The sequence below is a fragment of the Euprymna scolopes genome, chromosome 45 (assembly GCF_053919585.1).
Source record: "Euprymna scolopes isolate OS-2025 chromosome 45, ASM5391958v1, whole genome shotgun sequence".
Classification (NCBI taxonomy): domain Eukaryota; kingdom Metazoa; phylum Mollusca; class Cephalopoda; order Sepiida; family Sepiolidae; genus Euprymna; species Euprymna scolopes.
Window position 1 is genome coordinate 41849212 of NC_136526.1, and position 22473 is coordinate 41871684.

The following is a 22473-nucleotide window of genomic DNA, read 5'->3' on the forward strand; positions in this document are numbered from 1 at the left end:
AACCAAGATGGCGGCGTAGTTCAGATCAGTAACCAAGATGGCGGCGAAGAATTAAATGCGGTCCGTGATGTAGCAAATGGCGAACTGATTGAATCCAAAATTCGACGATTTTTATAATAATTTTGCGACGTTTTGATTGGTTGTTTAGCACAGCCGTTGGTTATAAAAATGATTGGCGAATCTATTCGTCTCATACCCTCATCAAAAACATTTTACAAGTATGTTTAAATATGATATTTTAATTTGTTCTTATGTATTATTATTATTATTATAGAGTTGTGATTTAAAAAATAAAAATATGTATTTTGGTGCTATTAGCTAGAATCAAAACTGAAACTGTAGCATTCAAAACTGGTGACGTCACCACCATACCAATGTGACACACATATAAACTGATTAAAAATTAAAAAAATAAACTAAGATGAATGTACAAAATGTATAACGATTTTTTTCAATTTTTACCATTTTTGACACCTTAAAAACAATTTTAACCGGCTAAAAACCCATAAAGGAACAGTCCGTAAAAAAATCCTATCATTTGAGGCCCCTAGCGCTACTCTGTGACTTTTAATTTCCGAGAAGATAGAGTTTGAAAATATGGAGACACAGACAGACATATAGCCTTTTATATATTAAATATATATATTAGCTGTATATACTTGGCATTGCCAGGTCAAAACATATTGTCGGGTAGAGGGTTTAATTGCCTACTATATAAGATACACCCGATATCCTAACTTTTAATCCTGTTACCATTTCCCTAAAAGTGGACCACATGTTGGAAGCATAAAACCCACTCATCTTCATCTATGAAAATGAAACAGTCAAGGAGAAATAACTCTCGTAGCTTAAATAAATAAAGCTTACTTCTGCTTTTAAACGCTACTGATGTCTGCTTTAGCAAATAAATAAATCAATTTCAAATAATATTCCTAAACACAACATTTAAAACAATGTTATTAGTAAAAACTATTGATAGCCCAGAGCTAATTATTGAAATAGATTTTCTTTAATTTAATATGCAAATTAGATAACTTCTTCAATGTAGATTTCTTTTGAATAAATGATATATATAGAAATGATGATGGAATAGAAGTGTGTAAATTAATTTGTGAGACAGTGTACCCTTTTGTACATATTAATCAAATTGAACAAACAAACAGACAGAAATACGGCTTTATTATAATACTTTGAAACAATGAGCAATGAGTTTAGTCGCATACTAGTTAAGATACATCGAAAGTATTTCTTTCTCTCCCACCATGAGAAATATGACATAAGGGTCGGAAAGTGGGATTGAAATTTCAGCACCTCAGAGGAAGAGCACTCTAACCCTGAAAAAGATGCAAAGGTACCTCAGGTGATTAGCAATAAACTAACCCCTTCTCAAAGAGGGAAGGCAAAGCTTTACAGGGAGGGGGGGGGGTGCTTGGACCGCCTAGAACGGCACATAATCAGCATTACACCGCAATCAACAGGGAACAAGTCATTACAGGATTGGCCTAATCTCTGTTGATTTTGGGGCTGGTCTTGGAAGCATCTTATACCAGTTGCTCCATCTTTAATCAAAAAAGCTTTCGCACTTTGAAAAATTTTTTTTTGGTCTGGATCACTTGCAAACTACACTTTTTCTACAGGTCAAATGAGTTACACTCATTTTGCATTTTTGATTTGGATCGCTTTCTTAACGTTGCAAATCATTACTTATAAGAACATTGAATCTTATGACAATTTCGCCTTTTGGAACAACACCCGTCTAGCTGAATCCACTGTGAAAAATTTCCCCCACTCTATATCTGTGCCTAAATCAAAACGTGGATTCCATGAACAAAGCTTCTTTCTTAGAACTGCACGCCTGTAGAACTCTGTTCCGTCTGACTGCTTCCCACCAGACTACAACTTGGATGTGTTCAAGTCCAACGTTAACAAATTCCTAATGAACCGCCCTCTTAAGTAAACACTTCATCAAATCTCCACACTAACGTAATGTACTTGCAATAACCCTTATCCCTGAGTGGCTTCCGGGCCTTGATAAGTGGTGATCACTGTGTAAAAAAAAAAAAAAATAAATAAATAAACAATGCATATCCTTTCATTTGCATTTTTATTTCATTTTTCCATTTTTCATTTATTTTTTTTCTATTTCATGAACTTTTTGCACTAACTTTTTTTTTGCATATATGATTAGTTTGCATATAGTGCAGGTTTAATATATACCAGTACCAACAAATTCATATCTTCGCTATAATAATTATTTGCTAATATCTTTCCTCTGATGAAAAGTAACATTCTTTGAAACTCTGTGGATTAAGGAAACCTTAATATTTCTTTTGGAGTATCCTGTCAAACAATAAATAAAATCTTGTAAATTATAATTTGCAGTGTGTAATTGTGTTATATATATATAAAAATAATTCATTCTAAACAAGTACATAATTGTTTATTTCATAATAGCGTTGTAATTCGGTTTTCAAACGTATTTTATATTTTATTTTAAAATTGAAATTCAATCAACGCTTCTATCACAGAACACACTACCTTGACTTTCAAATCATGTTGCCAAATGCATTCTTCCAGCATTTCAAAAGCAATACCGCAGATAACAGCACTCTGATTCTTTATCGACTTTTTTTTTCTTCAATTAACATCATGGCAAGGAAAAAAATTAAAAAAAATATATATTTAATTCTGACGAAGGAGTCTAATTCCGAAATATTAATTCTAAACAAACATATTTAATTTTAAACTTCAAATTCAATTAACACTTCTATCATGGAAAACACTACTCTGGTTTATGTATAATATGATTTTAATGTAAAAATGTATTTTTTTTATTCAGCAGACTACCCCCACACATATGCTTCAGGTGTATGACATGAAAGGTGCCTGGACACGCAGTAATCGTACAGTATTACTCGGACTCTATGATGGGTTCATCAAATCACAAACACTGAAACGAAACCTTTCTTCTGAAGCGCTGAAAGGTTTCAAACTTGACAATACAAGACCTGGTTATGTAAGTAGAATGTTTACGAGCTATGTAACCGCTTCATCATTTTTATACAAAGGTAGGATCAATTAGGGTTCAAGGACCTCAGAGAAAAAAAAATCTTTCCCTATATTAAAAATTGACCTTGTGACGAAAAAACAAACAACTCAGGTTTATTATCTGTTTGTTTATAGATCAAAAGTTCCGCTGTCTGTCGAGTCAAGAGAGGTAGCTGGTTTAATGAATTTTTTTTTTTTTACAAAGGAATCACCATTTATCAAAACCCAAACTCAAAGGGTTATTGAGTGTACAGTAGTCAATGGGATAATATCGTAGTAATCATTAGTAATGGAAATTTGGTAAATTGGATTACTTAAGGAAGCGGTTCATCAAGAATTTGTTTATGTTGGACTTGAAGACAACCAGCTGGCATCAATTGTGATGGATGGCTCTCGTCTGGGTGAGGCTCCGTGTTTTGACAAGCTTCTGGGTTTGACCTTTACTCCTGATCTGAAATGGAACACGTACATCAAGTCTGTTGCCAAGGTCGCTGGAAAGATGGTGGGATCCTTCTACCGCTCCAGAAGATATCTCACTACTGATGCAATTCTCTATCTATATAAAAGCCAAGTACGTCCAAGGATGGAATACTGTTGCCATATCTGGGCAGGAGCTGCTAAAAACAGCCTATCCTGCCTTGACAGAGTACAAAATAGACTTCGTGGCTTAGTGGGGGATGCCCTTTTCTCTACCCTGCAACCTCTCTCCCACAGAAGAGACGTTGCGAGCCTGTCCTTGTTTTATCATTATTTCCATGGTAGATGCTCGTCTGAACTCCAATCTCTGGTCCCCCCTCGCCAATCTTTCACGAAAAACACCCGTCTAGCTGAATCCACTGTGAAAAATTTCCCCCACTCTATATCTGTGCCTAAATCAAAACGCGGATTCCATGAACAAAGCTTCTTTCTTAGAACTGCACGCCTGTGGAACTCTGTTCCGTCTGCCTGCTTCCCTCCGGACTACAACTTGGATGTCTTCAAGTCCAATGTTAACAAATTCCTAATGAACCGCCCCCTTAAGTAAACACTTCAGCAAATCTCCTCACTAACTTTATGTACTTGCAATAACCCTTATCCCTGAGTGGCTTCCGGGCCTTGATAAGTGGTGATCACTGTGTAAAAAAAAAAAAAAAAAAAAAGTTGTAGTCAGCCGGGAAACAGGCAAATGGAAGAGAGTTGTGCAGTTCTAAGAAAGAAGCTTGTTCATGGAATCTACATTTTGATTTAGGCATAGTTAAAGAGTGTGGAAATTATTGACAGTGTTTTCAGCTAGACGTGTGTTTTTCGTGAAAGATAGGTGAGGGGGAACCAGAGATTGGAGCTCAGACGTGCATTTACCATGGAAGTAATGATAAAACAAAGACAGACTTTCAACGTCCCTTCTGTGGAAAAGATGTTGTAGAGAAGAGAAAAGGGCATCCCCCACTAAGCTACGAATTTTATTTTGTTAATTGTCTCTTTCATTTTGCTTATTTTCTGGGGTCCTTGTAACCTATTTGATCCTAAAAGTAATGCAACATGGATGTCGAAGCACAATATGTATTGCAATACACATAATAAAACAAAAAAAGTAAATGCATTTATTTTGGAACAGATTCGTAGTACCCCTTCACCATCATGAAGAAAGAAAAAAATATTTCTGGTGTACATACCCGTGACTGAAAGGGAATATTGAATGCCAAAAATCATGTACAGAGTGGAACTTTAAATTTATCATCCTAAAGAAAACAACACTACAACTTTATTTTAAAACTTTATTGAAAAAATCAATTCAGGTAACTTGACTATGTAGTAGAACTGACATCTATTCAATGTAGCTGCCTTCAGCCTCAATCGCCGCCTCGATACGGGTCCAGAATTGGGAGCATGCCTTTTTCACAAGCGCTGGCGGGAGCTTGGCAAATACTTGGCAGATGGCGGCGATCAGGCTGGCTTTCGTATTGTGGGAGGTCATGTTGGTGATGTTCTCCATGTATGACCAAACTAAGTACTCCAGCAGATTCAGGTTTAATTTTTTATTCGATTTTTTATTTTTCATTTCTTTCCCCCATTTCATGAACTCTTTGCACTAAAACTTGTTTTCATATAATGCAGTTTCAATTTATGCCAGTACTAACAAATGCATCGTTTCACTATAATGTCAATTTACAGTCTTAAATTGTGTTATATATATATATATATATATATATATATATATATATATATATATATCATTGATTTTGTTTGGTAAAAAGAGGTTCAACAGTGTGCTCAATTATTTAATAATAAAGCATTTCATTTATTTATTAATAGTGTTCCAGGAGACGAGGATAAATCAATATGATATCATGAGTTTAAAACCTGGGGCCGGATTGAAGACCAATGTTTCCTTGGGTTTGTTTATTAATAATAAACATGTTATTTTCAGCCATATTTAATTGAATCCTAAATCAAATACACTTATTATTATAAATAAAACCAACCAAACGTTAATTTTTAAGCTGGACCAGCCTCAGGCTTGAAACCTAAGGTATCATTTTAAGTTGACCTGATCTTTTGCAACATATATATATATATATATATATATATATATATATATATTAATGATGGGGCGATTCCAATATTTTTTCCAATTCTGATTCTTTATAAATCTCTAAATATTTAATCATAAAATTGTTAGTTTTCCCCCCGATACCATAAAAACACATATTAAATGTGGAAATATTTTCTCAAACATAAAAAAACATACTTGTGAGGCTGATCTAAAGATTTTAGTTTTAGTGGTAGTTTAAAATAGGTAAATATTTATTATTTTATTATTAAAACCAGTGATAGAAGATTTTACTTTAGACAAAACCAAATAAAAAAAAGATAATTAAAGGAATCGTTTATGGCATCGGAACATAGGCAGAGTGCTTCTTCCAATTCCGATTCATCATTCCAACACTCATATATATGTATCTCTTTAATATTTTTATATGCATACAACAATTCAGTTCAACTGCGGAGACTTTAATTTGTATTCAAAATAAATAAAAACTTTTTAATCGCTAAAAATCGTAAAATTAGATTTTCTTAAAAAAAAAGTATGTATATCATAAAGATTTTTCTGTATTTTTGTTTTAATCAAATGTAATTCTAAATAAGTAGCCTGCCTACTGCTTTCTTTTTTTTTTTTTTTTGTTGGTTGCTATTTATGAAGAAGTGAGAAGGCGGTCTGGAGCGGCCATATCGTTTTAAATTTTGGCAAAATTCAAGGGCAACAATTCAATTCGAATTTGTTTTAATCAAATGTAATTCTAAATAAGCAGCCTTTCTACTGTTTTATTTTATTTTTTTGTTGGTTGCTATTAAAATAAGTTTTTGCAGTCAAGTTTGGGATTTGAAATATGATAATCTGTTTGAGTTATAATGATAAATTTCAATAATTGAATCCGTTTTTGTTTCTGTCTTTATTTTCCGAACAGAGAAGCAAGTCATCATCTATAAACACTTCTGGGGATCCGGAATCTCCCTCCAGTCCCGGACCGATTCCTCTGAGCAATCTCCATTCAGGACATGCCACTGCCATGCTTAACAAACTGGTTTCCGAAACTGATAAGAAATCGGTAGCATTTACTGAAGAGGTTAGTAAATAAGGTGCTTGTTTAGAATTACACTTAATTAAAGAAAAAATAAATGAAGCAGAAAAATGTTTGTGATGTATGTACTCGTCACAGAACGAGGGTAGCATATTCCAAAAAACAGTTAAATTGATCAAGTAGTTTTTTTTTTTTTTTTTTTTTTAATTAAGAAAGTCAAAATTTATGAGGAAGTGAGGAAGAGGCTGAGAACAACCATATTGTTTTAAATCTTTCTAAAATTCAAGGATGATGAGGGAGATTTTGTTTTGTATTCAAAATAATTAAAACTTTTTAATCACAAAAAGGATATAAAATAATAACTACTTAATCAATTTACAGGATTTTTGGAGTATGACATCTTCATTCTGTGACGAGTATGTACACGTACATCATAAAGTTTTTCTGTACTTTTTTTTTAATCAAGTGTAATTCTTAATTAGCACTGTAAATACAGTAGAACCCTGGAATACGGTGGTGGCCCCAGGATATAATTTTTTCAGGTTACGATGTGGAATATGATGTTTTCCGACCTCTGATTATGATATTTGCTCCGTCTTACGGTGTTATTTATGTTATTTGATTATATGCATGTTTATATACTGTACTTAATTTTATTACAAACTTTTCATATGTACTGTATAAAATTTTGCTTAGGCCTCGCCATATAGCGATTTCACCTTACAATTAATGTCGTATCCTGGGGTTTTACTGTAATTTTATCTTCTTGTCACTGTCTGTCTCCCTCCCATGGCACGATGATGTGAAACAAATGATGAAAAGTAGGATTTAAAGAGCCATTGCAGAAGGGGTGTACACTTGCCTACAAAAAATGCCTGGGCAACCCTATCGCCGTAGCAATAAACTAACCCCGTCTCAAAAGGAGAAGATAAAGCCTGGGAGTGTGGATCTCCGAGAACTGCACAGAACCAGAAACATACCCAAATCCACAAAGGAGAAAGCCATCTTCACAATGATCTATACTCTGTTGGTTTTTGGTGCCGAGGGAAAACCTCTGGTAGAGCTTGTCAACCTCTTGTCAAAATCATTTAATATATATGTGCCTACCCAACAGTGCTTGATACTGTTTGTTTCTTTATTTAAATTAAGTTAACGGGAAGGGTCCCAAAATATTCAGATTTTCTTTTTTAAATATAATTTTGAAAATTTTATTTTGATCTGTCCTCTCGGCGATCCCTGAGCAGTGAGGATGGTGGTCGTGTTCTGAGTTTTGGTGTCTGTGGAGGTGACTGACAAGGCTGATCCTGGCCTTGAACTACTTTTCATAGTGAGTGAGAGCAGATAGTTCTATTTCCATTTGAGGGGTTGGCTTGAAAGCACTTGTCTCTCTCCATCCCTCTCTTTCTTTTCTCCTCAAAGTCCGTACGTCAGTTGGCTTCAAAGGCAGCTTTGCCCTTGGCGATTGTTTGCTTATCCCGGGACTCCCATATATATGTATTGATGCCACATTTCTTCAAGTTTGCTTTCAGAGATTCTTATGGCCTCCTTGAATATGCTTTCTTTCGTTTAGCTGCCTATAGAACCTGAGAATCTGACATCCTGACGATCTGACTCGACCACCTCAGCTGATTCCTAATTATGATGACTTTGACACTAATCCTGAAGGACACTGAGGTTGTTGTGGTGGAAGCTCATATGTTGAAATCAACGGGAGAGTTCATATATATATATATATATATATATATATATATATATATATATATATATATATATGAGAATAATAGAACATCAAAGTGCATAAGTAAAATAATAATTTTCTTTTTTTCTCTATTTAATTGAATTTTAGCCGTCAGAAGCAAATATGGAACAGTTACATGGAATTGCTGCTTGCCAAACTGATGATGTCTTAAAAAAGAATTGGTTAAGTGAGTTGGAATTTTATCACTTGAAAATTTTGCTGCTTGTTGATGTTTGATGAATTCAGCAATGTTTTTTTTTTTTTTTTTTTTTTTTTTAGAAAACTCTTTCAGTTAACCTCAATAATCAATCATTAACTTAGCTCAATATTTACTGGAATAATGATGTATTTATGACTATTTAAATCCTCTCTGTCTCTGTCTCTCTCTCTCTCTGTCTCTCTCTCTCTCTCTCTCTCTCTCTATATATATATATATATATATATATATATATATATATATATAAAGTGAAATTGTCTGTGTGTGTACATATTCCTACCAAATTACTCTGTCAATTTTCAGTCTACAGACTCGAGATTTGACATAAGGAGTATTGAGATTTGGGAAAATCTTTTTAATCGGTTTTCGGTTAGAACTTTGGCTGTCAGGCGGTGAAAGTTCAACGATTTTACCTGTGAAAACTCTACCAAACCCCTCCACCAATTTTGGATCTAAACACTTGAAATTTTAGATGTAGGTTACTTGGACATAGATCAAACTTTTTAATTTGATTTGAGCCCAAAACAATAAATGTTAAGGAGTCAAATCTGGGGTCAAAATTGAGATCAAAATTAAAAAAAAAAAATTGACCTTTGCAGTCTCTACCAAATTACTCAGCCAATTTTGGGTCTAAACATTTGAAATTTTGCATAAGTGTATTCAGATATAGGGCAAGCTTTTTAATTAGTTTTTTGCCAAAAATTCGACTGCCATGAGGTCAAAGTTCAAAAGATTTGACCTTTGTGGTATCTAGCAAACTACTCAGCAAATTTTTGGCCTAGACATTTGAAATTTTACATAAAGGGTAATCAGACATGCAGTAAGCTTTTTAATCAGTTTTTGGGGGAAAATTTGGCTGCCAAAAGGTCAAAGTTGAAAGAGTTGACCTTTGCAAACTCTACCAAACTCTTCTGCCAATTTTGGGTTAAACACTTGAAATTTTAGATGTCAAACATTTTAATATATATATATATATATATATATATATATACACATATGCACATAAACTTATGAACATTACATAGGGCCCGAGCAAAGCCAGGTGGAACTGTTAGTGCTTAATAAAATAGAGATGATTTTCCTGTCTAGAAAAAAACAATAGCAATACAAACACAGATGCCACATATAAATTTAATATGATCATACTACCTGCCAATACCTACTGCATCTTTTATGAATATTATCAATAGATTTTATTGAATATCATAAATTTCTATGATATTTCCGAAGATAATCATTCTCCTAAAAGGGCAGGTTGGAGATGATTTCACCCTCTTTAAAATAGTTACTGAAGAGACCAGTTATATTCTTGCATATGCTTTATAATACTGGTTGAATCGTCACTGTTTATCTTTAATTCCATACTTTTAATATTTACACATTACACCTACCATGCATGAATATTGAACGCTCCCTTATGCTGGTATTATTAAACGCCAAGCAATTTGATTGGCTACTCTAGACCTTAACCGGATTGCTGAAATGTCTTTTTGAATACCATTCAACAACAAACAACATGGCATTCTATCTCCTAAACACATTTGGTACTAATGTATATTACAAACCGGATTTCTTTAAATTTCCGCTTTGGCTTGATCATCACCTTACATAAACCACTGGAATGTGTTGAGTGCTGTCCATCAAATTTTTAAAATGTTATCATCATAAGTTTTATGGATAAATATGTTTTTTTTTTGTTTTTTTTTTTTTTTGAGAAAAACTTTCAAACATTTTTTTTTTTTCAAAAGAATTTTAAGGAAAAAAACAATTATTTCTATGGGGAAAGTTTAAGTTTTTAATGTTTATTTTATTTATTTATTTAAAAAAAATTTTTTTTCAAGAAAATTTTTTGTAATAAATTTCAACATTTCCTTTTTTTATTCAAGTGAATTTTAAGGTCAGATTTTTTTGTGGGTGGCCATGGTCGTGTGTGCCCACAGATAAGTGATCTTGATTATTTTGGTGATTTCTATTCACACTTGGGAGCAGTAGTAATTTGTCCAGCATGATTGAATTCATTGCTCCACGACTTAAAATTAAAAAATAACTTTTGTTTTATTTGTTCTTCCAATTTATGTAAACGTTGTCTGCTTATTATGTGGGTTTTTATTGGCTAATTGTTGTCACTTTCTGATTGGCTGATTAACTTGACCAGTGCTTGGCATATTCTAGTGTTTTTCTAAGTGTCCAGTCCGGTCCTAATGGACATTTATTAGAATCCAGTCCTTAATTATACACATTTTTTTTTTTTTCAAATAAAAAGCAGATATAAAAATACCATTGTGTATACTTTTTATTTGCAACATTATTTCATCGGATAGTTTTTCATCTTCATGTTTTTTTTGTTTTTTTCTCAGTTGAGCTTTTCAACAGCCAAGTTATGCTTAAGGGCTGCGAAACGGCTGGTTACGTCATTGTTAGTGCTGCAAAAGCCCAAATTCTCTCCTGCATTCATAAACCTTTTTGGAAAGGGCGTCAGTTGTGTAGCAAAACGACTTGGGTTGGATCTTTGGAATGTATGCAGGTAATGGCAATCTTTTAATCTTTCGGCATCAATCAAAGAATTAGTCCAAACACCTCATAAATCACAGCTACAATACCTTCATGATGTATATTTAATATTATCAACGTTTAGGTACTTATTTAGAATTACACTTAGTTAAAAACAAAAAATACTGAAAAATCTTATTTATTACACTTGTTTAAGAAGAAACAAACCAAAAATACAGGACTTGGGATTAAAAGATGTATAGTTTTTTTTAATATAACTTTACAGGCTGAAAAACTTCCATAATATATTATAATATATAATTGATTTTGAGATTATATTGTATTTTATTGTCTTGATAAAAATTTTTTTTTTTAAGTGATGAATGAAAAAAATAAAACTATGACGGCCTACAGAACACTACTGCAAACACTAATTAAAATTAACGAGGCCCCACTAAAAGCATCACTAAAACCAAAGTTCTACCTCCCCTCTCCTTGAAGAGAAAATATTTTTTTAAGTAAGGCCTGAAAAGAAAAATCATCAGAATCCACAGGAGTGCTACTAAGAGCAGTAAATATTGTAAAAGTTATATATTGTATACCTATATTTAAATCAGTTTTTTTGTTTTTTAACTCAATGAGGTTAAATTACATTTATTTATAAGGAAAACATGTTCAAATAAGTTAAAACAAAAATATATTGTTGACCTTGTGTATGATTTAAATAGCAGCAGTGGCTTTTAATATCAAACTTAAGACAGAGTGGCTATGAAATAGGTAGGCAGACACATTTTTTAAACTGGAAGTCACAAACCGGATGGACGGTTTAAACGCCTAAGCAAGCAAGATGATCTGAGTTTTATTTTTTTATAACAATATATAAGCAGTTTTGAAATGTCACTTTTTGTATTAAATTATTGCTTTCTTAATCGGTGAAGATGGAGAGTTACTTCCCCTTAGTTTGTTTTTATTATTATTACTCTCTTTTTATTTTTACTGGATGCATTTTTATTATTATTTTTGATTTATTAAAATTTATTCAAATATTTTACGAAAATATTTTTACATGCATAAAATTTCATCTCTGGATGCATATTTATATTACAATCTTGATAAAAGTTCTGTATAACACTTTAAACGTGTTTTCAACCTTTATTTAAATATGTATAAATTAGAATCTTTACAAATGATTAATTTGACCCAAAACGAACCAGAAAGGGTTAAAGTACCACTAAATATCTAACCTTAATTCTATATGTTTGAAAATGGAATTGTCAAGACGTGAACCATATTTGGATATAATCATTTATTTTCCACGCTGGGTCTCTTCTCGGAGTTTGGGCACACTTCGTACATCTACATTTTGCTATCTCACCCCTTTGACTTTCTGAGACGAAATGCACCTAACATTGATGCTTTTTGTTTTTCTACTTCTTTTTTGCAAAACTTAATTATGTTCTGCAAAACCAAAACCCACCTGTTATTAAAACATTCTTTTTTGTTCTCGAAATATTTCTAGTAATAAAACATTGACCGTCATCCACCATTGCTACCCGGTATTTTCCGGGACCAACAACATAACAGCTGTTTTTTATCTAAATGTTATAAGGCATTTAGTTTTGTGTAGATTTGCTCCATTGTATTGATGCTGTGATTGCAAATAAAAACATCACTTCTAGCCAATGTTTTTTTTTATATAAAAATAAAATATGATGAAATTTAAATACCCCCATTCATCTTTATTTAAAATCAAATGTAATACAAATGAATATATATATATAACACACACGAATGAAATTATATGTAACACAAATGAATTAAATTATATATAACACAAACGAATAAAATTATATATAACACAAATGAATGAAATTATATGTAACACAAATGAATGAAATTATGTAACACAAATGAATGAAATTATATGTAACACAAATGAATGAAATTATATGTAACACAAATGAATGAAATTATATGTAACACAAATGAATGAAATTATATGTAACACAAATGAAAGAAATTATATGTAACACAAATGAAAGAAATTATATGTAACACAAATGAAAGAAATTATGTGTTAAACAAATGAAAGAAATTATATGTAACACAAATGAATGAAATTATATATAACACAAATGAATGAAATTATATATAACACAAATGAAAGAAATTATATGTAACACAAATGAAAGAAATTATATGTAACACAAATGAAAGAAATTATATGTAACACAAATGAAAGAAATTATATACAACACAAATGAATGAAATTATATTTCTGACATCGCCAATAATAAATCTACATAGCACAAGAATAACACTCACCCCATGTTTATCACGTAATTTTGTTTATGTTATGAAAAATAAAATTCCTTTTCACCAAGTAAACATATTTTATCTTTAAATATTTAAGCCACTTCAACAACATTCATTTTTGTTATTCATACATTCCTTTTTGTTACCGAAATATTTCTACTAACCAAACCCTGACAAGCGCCCATGATCACTACCCAGCAGCTTGTGTTGTGAATTACAGTTTAAGTTAAGATGAGTTGGTATGAATTGCAACATAAATATTTTATCTTTAATATCTAATCCGCTTCGACAACATTCTTTCTGCTATTCATGTTATCAAAATATTTCTACTAACTTAAGTTGACAATCACCCTCGATCACTACCCGGTATTTTCCGGGACCAACAACGGTCTATATAGGTCAGCTACAGCTAGTGTTTTCGAATGTCTTGATCTTCGTAGGTTTAAATGGCTTGGTATGCTGTTAAAAATGAGTGACTTTCTTGTTTTCACTTTGTTTTCCTTTTTCTCTTCACTTCTCAAAGTATTATGCTACGGTCGACCCCGGGGAAGTCGTAACAGATGAAGACATTGCTTGGCTGAGTAAGGAGAACATTGAAGATCGTTCTGAATTAGACCTTGCAGGTTTACCTGAAATGGTTGGGAGTGGCCAAAGTGTTGGTGGAGTCGTCAACAGCACGGTTTTCGGCAGTGGGCCAGTAAGTATCTTCTTCGGTTAACATGTCACTTTCACATCGGATGTGGGTTGCATGTTGGCCATGGCAACACAAAGTAACTTTCTCCATGAAACTTAGTTAAATTGGTTTTGTCAATGTTTATGGTCATCATTGACTGAGTTATTTCACATCTTTCTCGCCCTCAATCAAGATGTGTGTGTGTACATCTGTTTATCCAATTTCCATATCATTGTATAAAGTTTCAACGCTACTACTTACAATGTTTATATAATTTTATTTACAAAAGCTCTATGTATTTATTAAGCATTTAAAACAATATTAGTTTTTAGTTCATGTTATCGATATTCTTAATTAATCTTGGTGGTAGGGTGAAATAATTGTGTGCTCTAAATGGAAAATAAAAATGATTTTTTTTTGTAATTTTATATTTATTTTATGATATACTAGCGGGGGTACCAGGCATTGCCCGAGTTTTTTAAGGTGTGTGTGTAAGGGATGGGGGGAGGTAAAGTAAAGAATAAGCGAAGTAATAACCCTGTTTAAATAATCCTCCCCCCCAAAAAAATAAACGATGTTAAACTTCTTATGAAAATCGGAAAAACCAAAACAAAAAACTCAGCGAACAAACATCAAATCTGTTTAAAAAAGAAATCGGAAAAACAAAGCAAAAATAAGGGTAAAAAATGATGAATATGTTCGGAAAAACAAAAACAAAAAAATACAGCGAAAAGCGAAAAAAAAAAAAAGAAAATGGCATAAATAACCCGTTCGTTTTGGTTAAGTCCATGGTGCGTTTCACCAAGTAGAAAGCATAGAAAGAAAAGGAACGTTCAAATTCCATTCCAGTTTTTTTAAGCAACTACAAAATGAAATAAAATGGAAATGATGTTTTAAATGTTAATTTTATAAAAAAAGAAATAGAAAGAGTCTTTTTATTTTTTTTTTGTGTAAAAATGTTGGGGAATAAATGGTAATTAAGCAACGTAAAAGTAAGCGTGGGATAAGAATTAATGTTTGTGGGAATGTCGCTGTCGGTTAATTCCGTGGTGCGTTTCACCCAATAGGAACCATAGAATGGAAAGGCACATTAAAATTCCATTTCAGGAAGTACAGAAAACCAAAAATGGCATTTGTTCGTAACTATTCTTTGTGAACGATCCCGCAATAGTGTAAGTGGTGACGGGGGTAGGAGGAATTAATTAGAGAGAAAAGATTTTACTATTTCCATTAATTTTAACCGATTTTGGCAGTGAACTCTCAGCAGAATAAATATAGAAATCTACGATTATCAAGGAAGTAGAGAAGTAATAGACCTATAACACACCTCAGATATTGTGCTGCAGTTTGTGCATATTACATTTGCATGAAATGTCTTGATTTTTAATCCTATTAAAGTCAAAATCAGAGGGTAAAAACGAGTTCATTTTATATATATATATATATATATATATATATATATTTCTCTCATGGTTTCATTTTACTTCAGTCAAAGTTCTCAGAAATCAAGGGGCACACTACCTTGATCTAACACTTGATCTCGTGAGATACATAGATATTCGAATATTCCATCAAAGTTCTCCTTCACTTTTCAAACACTGAGTTAGTAAAAAAAAAAGTTAAGAACATAATTTTCCTCTCCCTAATCGACCATTTAAATATGTTATAGTATATCTTTCTTATGATGGATTCCAGGACAAGTATTCATCTAGTCTAGTGGAGTATCCAGCTTAGTGATGTTAAGTAAGGTAATATTGCTTGGAGAAAGTGCACCATTCCTCGTAAAAGCCAGTGTGGGTTAGGCATTCTGAGGAGATCTTATTTGGGTTGCGAATGCTATGTTATTTTTGAGTCAGGGTTTACTTAAAAAGAAAAGTTTTCTCATGCCAGGTTGTCCTGACAAACTCCTGTACAGAGAGATCGTAGACACTCAAGCTCTTCTTTTTTTTTATCATTTCGTTCAAACTGGAGATGGGTCATCCTTCTGGATGCCAGATATTCACCCAGTATCTCATGCATTCCAACCAAGAGATCGTTTTAAGATTCTGATCATCCTTTTAAGTGCAATTGTTTAAATCTCTCTTGCACTTGGTTTACCGGGTATAATGTGTGTGTGTGTTTTAAATTATTTTAGAAGGGGTGGATGCCTATAAGCACTACAATATATGTGTTTTTTTTTTCTTTTATTATGCTTTTGCAGACTTTACATATCTCCATTTCCTTGTATCTTTTTCTTCTACAAGTTCCTTTTCATTCCATATTAAAAAAAAAAAATTCAACAGTTTTTTGAGGAACATACATCTGCCTCTGAGGAGTTGTTTACTAGTCTTCTACTATACAACAAAACATGTGTAAGACATACTTCGTAAAAAGGAGAATAAAAACTTGTGAGTCTGAATTAAATACATGTTCCGTTTTTGGAATAATAACTTTTGTATATATATATATATATATATATATATATATATATATATATATATATATATATATATATACTAGCAGTTACTACTACTAGTTGACTGGGTTCAAAAACAGCCTACAGAAAATGGACTCTGATTTATGAAAGTATGATATTATAGATATATCTATAATATAAAGCTGAACGTCTGTGTGTGTGTGTCTGGTCACGAATAGGCTCCTATATGGTTGACTATTAAAGAAAACTGATCACATATAATGATAGAAAATGTATCGAGACACAGGAATGGGTATGTTTGATCTGGCATAATGATGATTCGTTAAAATTGTGGGGTCTGCGTACGCGCCTGGTCCACAAAGTATGGAAATAAAAAATTAAAAAAATCGTTTACAAGTGTTTTTGATATAGATGTACATAATAATACTTTGATAAGTATGTTTTAACTTAAATAGGGATTGTTTAATTAAATTGTGGGGTCTGCATTCACGCCTGGCCTCCATAGAATGGAAATAGGCACAAACTTTAATAAAGACTTTTCATATCTATCTGCGTAAGTATACTTTGATAATTATGTTTCAGTTTGAAGAAATATGGTATAATAAAATTATGGGTTGTTCGTTCGCGCCTGACCTCTATAGAATGGAAATATGTCACAAAGTTTAACAAGATTTTTTAATATAGATCCACAGAATATTGTGATAAGTGTTTCAGTGTGAACAGGTATGGTATAATAAATTATGGGGTTTATCTATTTTATTTTTACTTTCATCATATTTTGCTTTGGTTTTGATACCCCAAAATTCGAAGCTATCTCTTTACAACCCTTCCTTTTTATAACCTATCATACTTTCATAAATCAGAGTCCATTTTCTGTAGGCTGTTTTTGAACCCAGTCAACGACGGGTATTTTTGCTAGTATATATATATGACTACTTCATTTAGTCACATAAATTAATTTACAAAAATATAATTTTATGCATAAATATTCAGTATTTACTTCAACAGTGCTCAATATATAGGTAGAGCTAGGTAGTAGCTTATAAAAATATATATGGCAATTGAGCTACACAGAATATTCTGCGTTTCATTCTCGTTAGAATTCATCAGGCTTATGAAAGGATGAAACACGGAATATTCTGTGTAGCTTAATTGCCATATCTATTTTTATAACTTATTATATATATATGGCGCAATCACATTGATACACCAGTTCTCACTAGATCACCGAAGTTAAGCAACGATGAGCATGGCCAATACCAGATGGGTGACCATTTGGGAAGACTAGGCCGGTATGTAACACACCGAGTTGTAGAAATTTCCAGGTTGATATCTGGGAGCACGTTTAACTCCTGAAGGAAGATGCACCTCCGAATCAAGATGGAAAGCAATGGGAAACTACCATCTTTACTTGTCTTCCCGAGTTGGCGCCACAATTTGGAGAGCCGTGGTCGCTGACACTGTTAAAACAGGAGGGCCATTGCTATATGCATAATTTTGATTTTTATCCAGTCTTTTTTTTTTATATTCATCAAATGTCACAGGTCAATGCTAACAAATAATCCTTTCTCATAACTTCCAGAATGGTAATGGAGGTCAAAGTGTCCAACTTCAACGAATCGTGGCACGTTGTCGGTGCCAATTCTTTTACGCTGGCTACGGTGAAGTCGAATCAGAACAACTACCAGATGTTATGGTAAGCAGGTATTCTTATCATTTGATGATGTTTGAACCTTTGATACGAAAATTATAAAATAAAATCCGACTTGTATTCTAGCCTTCCTGATAATTGCTGAAAGCCTGTAACCTTTGTAACGGCGTATTAAAACATGTAATTTATTAAATTTATCGCTCTAAACACTTTCCCACACCAGAGGCATTTCTCTATCTCTACAATTCTACTATCAAACCATGTATGGAGTACTGTTGTCATATTCCGGCTGGTAAATCTTTGTCCCATTTGAAGCTTCTGGATAAATTACAGAAACATATCTGGAATTTGATTGGCCCCAATGTTTTTTCTTCACATTGCATATCTGTTTGAGACATTGTGTTGAAATGAAACCTGGTCAGGACGTGTGATGTATAGAGGAATGCTATGAGAATGATACAATGGGTGTATAATGCAAGTCTTAAAGATAGGCCTAGTTTTGTGATCTCAGAGGAAGATTAAATCTGAACACTATATGGAAATGCATGCAGAACAGGAGACTTTGATGGTATGGCCACACTAAAAGAATGGGTGTGAGCTGTTGGGTTAGTAGATGTGGAACAGTTGAGGTGGCAGGTTCAGTTCATGAAAGAAAGTAAAAGACAGTATGGACGGAAGTGATAAGAGGGGATTTGAGGGAACGAGGGATAAATAAAGACCTGAGCAGAGATAGGTTACTTTAGAAGTGATTTTCTGAAAATCATCCAACACATGCCAGCATGTAAAACGAACGTTAAACTGAATATGATGCTGATGAAGTCGTAGCACTGCTAGTTCCTACTAAATTTCATGTTCCTTTTTCTTTCTTTTTTTTTTTTTGTTTGTACAAGGGAATCACCACTTATCAAGGCCCGATGGCCACTCGAGGATGAGAATTAATGAATGGAAGATGGTAGTTTAATAATCCTTAATGGTGTAGATTGGGTAGAATTTGGATTATTTGAGAACTTGTTTACATTGGACTTGAAGGCTATCATATTGTAATCAGCCGGGAAGCAGGCCAATGGAAATGTTCCACAGGTGAGCAGTTCTAGAAAAGAAGCATTGTTCATGGAATTTAGAGGACCATTATTCATTTTGTTGTAATACATGTGGTGTTACTTGCTATGCGTACCTTCACTACGTGTGAGTAACGTGCTCTTGTATTTCTTCTGTTATTCAGAAATCCAATAAACCTTTGGTCATTGCAACACGCCAAAAGGTAAACGGTACTTATCTAGAATTTGTGTTTAGATTTGGGCACAGAGAGAGAATGGGGAAACTGTTGATATGGGTTGTAGTTAGTCAAGTGTTCTTCTTTTTGTGTGTGTGAAAGTTTAGCAAGGAGGAAACCATAGATTGGAGCTCAGTCAAGCACTTGCCATGAAAATAACGATAGAGGAGAGACAGCACGCAACGTCTCTTCTGGGGGAAAGAGGTTGCAGGGAAGAGAAAAAGACAAACTGATGTGTGTCCATCATTTATTTTAAATGCTTACTTAAATACTTCTTTTTTATTTTTCATTATCTGCAGCCAATGGAAGACCTTCCTGAAATGATGCAGACTGAAGAAGGAGTTGACACGACAACCGTGTTACATCATGATTGTAATGTCTGTACAAACTCGGTAAGTGTCAGGGAAATGAGTTCTCCATTTTTTAACAGAATTCTGCTTTTTTTTTTAATCTGGAAAATAATGGATTTCTGCTTAAATTGCTAGATGTGAGTTTGCAGCTTTTTGAGCGAAATCTCTTTGTTTTTTGTTTTTTTTAAATAAGAAAATATTGATTTTCCTTCCAATGACAGTTCTCTCTGAAAACTGAAAATGTTAAATAGGAGTCAGTCACATCTTTCGAAGGCATTATTTTGTAAGGTTAAATTTGATAATTTTAGAAAGCCAAGTAAGGCTGTTTAATTTTTTTTTATTAAATGAAAAATAATGTTTTTTGTACTTTTTTTTTTTAGTCTTTTGGTAGCATTCATCATAGAAGGATGAAGTACTGCTGCCACATCTGGGCAGGAGCTGCTAAAAACAGCCTATCCTGCCTTGACAGAGTACAAAATAGACTTCGTGGTTTAGTGGGGGATGCCCTTTTCTCTACCCTGCAACCTCTCTCCCACAGAAGAGACGTTGCGAGCCTATCCTTGTTTTATCGTTATTTCCATGGCAGGTGCTCATCTGAACTCCAATCTCTGGTCCCCCCTCGCCAATCTTTCACGAAAAACACCCGTCTAGCTGAATCCACTGAGAAAAATTTCCCCCACTCTTTATCTGTGCCTAAATCAAAATGTAGATTCCATGAACAAAGCTTCTTTCTTAGAACTGCACGCCTGTGGAACTCTGTTCCATCTGCCTGCTTCCCACCTGACTTCAACCTGGATGTCTTCAAGTCCAACGTTAACAAATTCCTAATGAACCGCTCCCTTAAGTAAACACTTCACCAAATCTCCACACTAACGTACTGTACTTGCAATAACCCTTATCCCTGAGTGGCTTCCGGGCCTTGATAAGTGGTGACCACCATGTAAAAGAAAAAAAAGGGAAATGAGTCCTCTTTTTTTTTTTTATTTGGACAAAAAAGGATTTATGCTTAAAACAAATCACGAATAAACCTAGAACCCCATCCTCCAACGTAAACCCCTACTACCAGGTCTCCTTTTCCAACATCAGGGGTCTATGTTCCAACCTTCCAGAGGTTGAAACCCAATTACAGGAGACGAAACCGGACATATTCTTTCTAAGTGAAACTGAAATAGGGCCGACCACTTCCCTAGACGAATTCATAATTCAAGGATACTCTAACTTAGCATCTAAATCTAACCCTCAAGATTGCCATGGGCATGGAATATGTGCCTACATTAAGGATGGCTTCCCATGTGGTAGAGATATCTCCAGTGAAGACCCTAATTTACCTTATATGTGCTTCCGGGTTGCACTTGCTTACACCACCGTATTTATATTTGCCCTCTATCGCCCCCACAACAGTGGAGTTACTATCTTTAAGAGCATATCAGAGAAAATTTACTACATCCTGTCTGCCCATCCTTCTCCTAACATCCACATTTGTGGTGATTCAATGTTCACAATGTGGAATGGCTGACCCACTCGAACAAGACAGATGATGAGGGGAGATTCTGTCATGATTTTGCCATTGCCTATGACCTCATTCAGATTGTTCACGAACCTACCCGTGTGCCCGATACTTCCGGTCATTACGCTAGCCTTCTAGACCTTTTTCTCAGAACTTTCCCTGTTCATGTTCAGTTCTGTCCCCTCTGGGATCTTCTGACCACTCCGTTGTATCAGTTAAGATAAAAACGAAATGCAATAAGTCTTCAGATGTACCTCTCCACCGTACGGTATATCGATACTCTACGGCTTACTGGGATATCTTCCGTACATTTATATCTGATCTACCCCTCCATCCCATATTTAAAAAGGATGTGTCCTCCATAGTATCAGACCTAAACGAATGGTTAATTATAGGCATAGACCGATTCATACCATCTAAAAAATTCCAACAAAAACCTAACAGCCAGCCATGGTTCTCCCCAGAATGTGCTGCTGCCATCACACACAGAAATCACTTTTTCCATAGCTACCAATGTAATAGATGCACTGTGATTTGAGCTGTTTTCAGGAATGCCAGCAACCATTGTAAAAGAGTAATAAAAAATGCAAGAGAGCTATATGCTCAATCCGTTAAATCCAAAGTTGCTGAACAGTGGCTCGATTCCCACCAGTTTTGGCAAATAGCAAACAGGATCCTGAACAGAAGCGGGTGTTCTATCCCAACCATCATCAATGGACCTGAGGTCATCTCGTCAGCATCAGACAAGGCTAAATTCTTTGCTAAGAACTTTGCAGCTAATTCTACCCTACACGACGAAGGCCATCAACTCCCCGTATTTCCTCCTATAACAGACAACACGCTATGCAACATACAAATATTTATGTGTGAGGTCGCTAAGCTAATCAAGAACTTTGATTCCAGTAAAGCAACTGGCCCTGACGGCATCCCAATTATAGTGGTAAAAAAGCTTCAACCAGAACTTGCTTCCATACTTACGAAACTGTTTAAGCGCTGCCTTAAGGAGAAGTGCTTTCCGACTCCCTGGAAGACCTCATCAGTTTGCCCTGTATTTAAGAATTCAGATGATAAGTCATCCCCCTCTCAGTACAGACCAATAAGTCTCCTGTGTGTCATGAGTAAGTTGCTGGAATCCATATTAAATAGAGAAGTAGTCAACCACCTTAACAGGAATAACCTTCTTAGTGACATACAATATGGTTTTTGTTCTGCTAGATCTACAGCAGATGTGCTA

At 33.9% G+C, this 22473-nt stretch overlaps 1 protein-coding gene across 2 annotated transcripts in view; it reads left to right on the plus strand.

The window, feature by feature from the left end:
* The window catches only part of LOC145269494 (protein hobbit-like), a 387158-nt gene that overhangs the window by 313559 nt on the left and 51126 nt on the right, over positions 1-22473 (plus strand). The window contains exons 40-46 of one of the 2 annotated variants that reach the window (XM_080125227.1): positions 2840-3016; positions 6495-6653; positions 8455-8533; positions 10921-11087; positions 13893-14066; positions 18041-18154; positions 19682-19774. In XM_080125227.1, the coding sequence (XP_079981353.1) occupies positions 2840-3016; positions 6495-6653; positions 8455-8533; positions 10921-11087; positions 13893-14066; positions 18041-18154; positions 19682-19774 (963 nt within the window). The remainder of the gene's footprint in view (positions 1-2839; positions 3017-6494; positions 6654-8454; positions 8534-10920; positions 11088-13892; positions 14067-18040; positions 18155-19681; positions 19775-22473) is intronic. The other variant, XM_080125228.1, reaches the window with a different exon arrangement.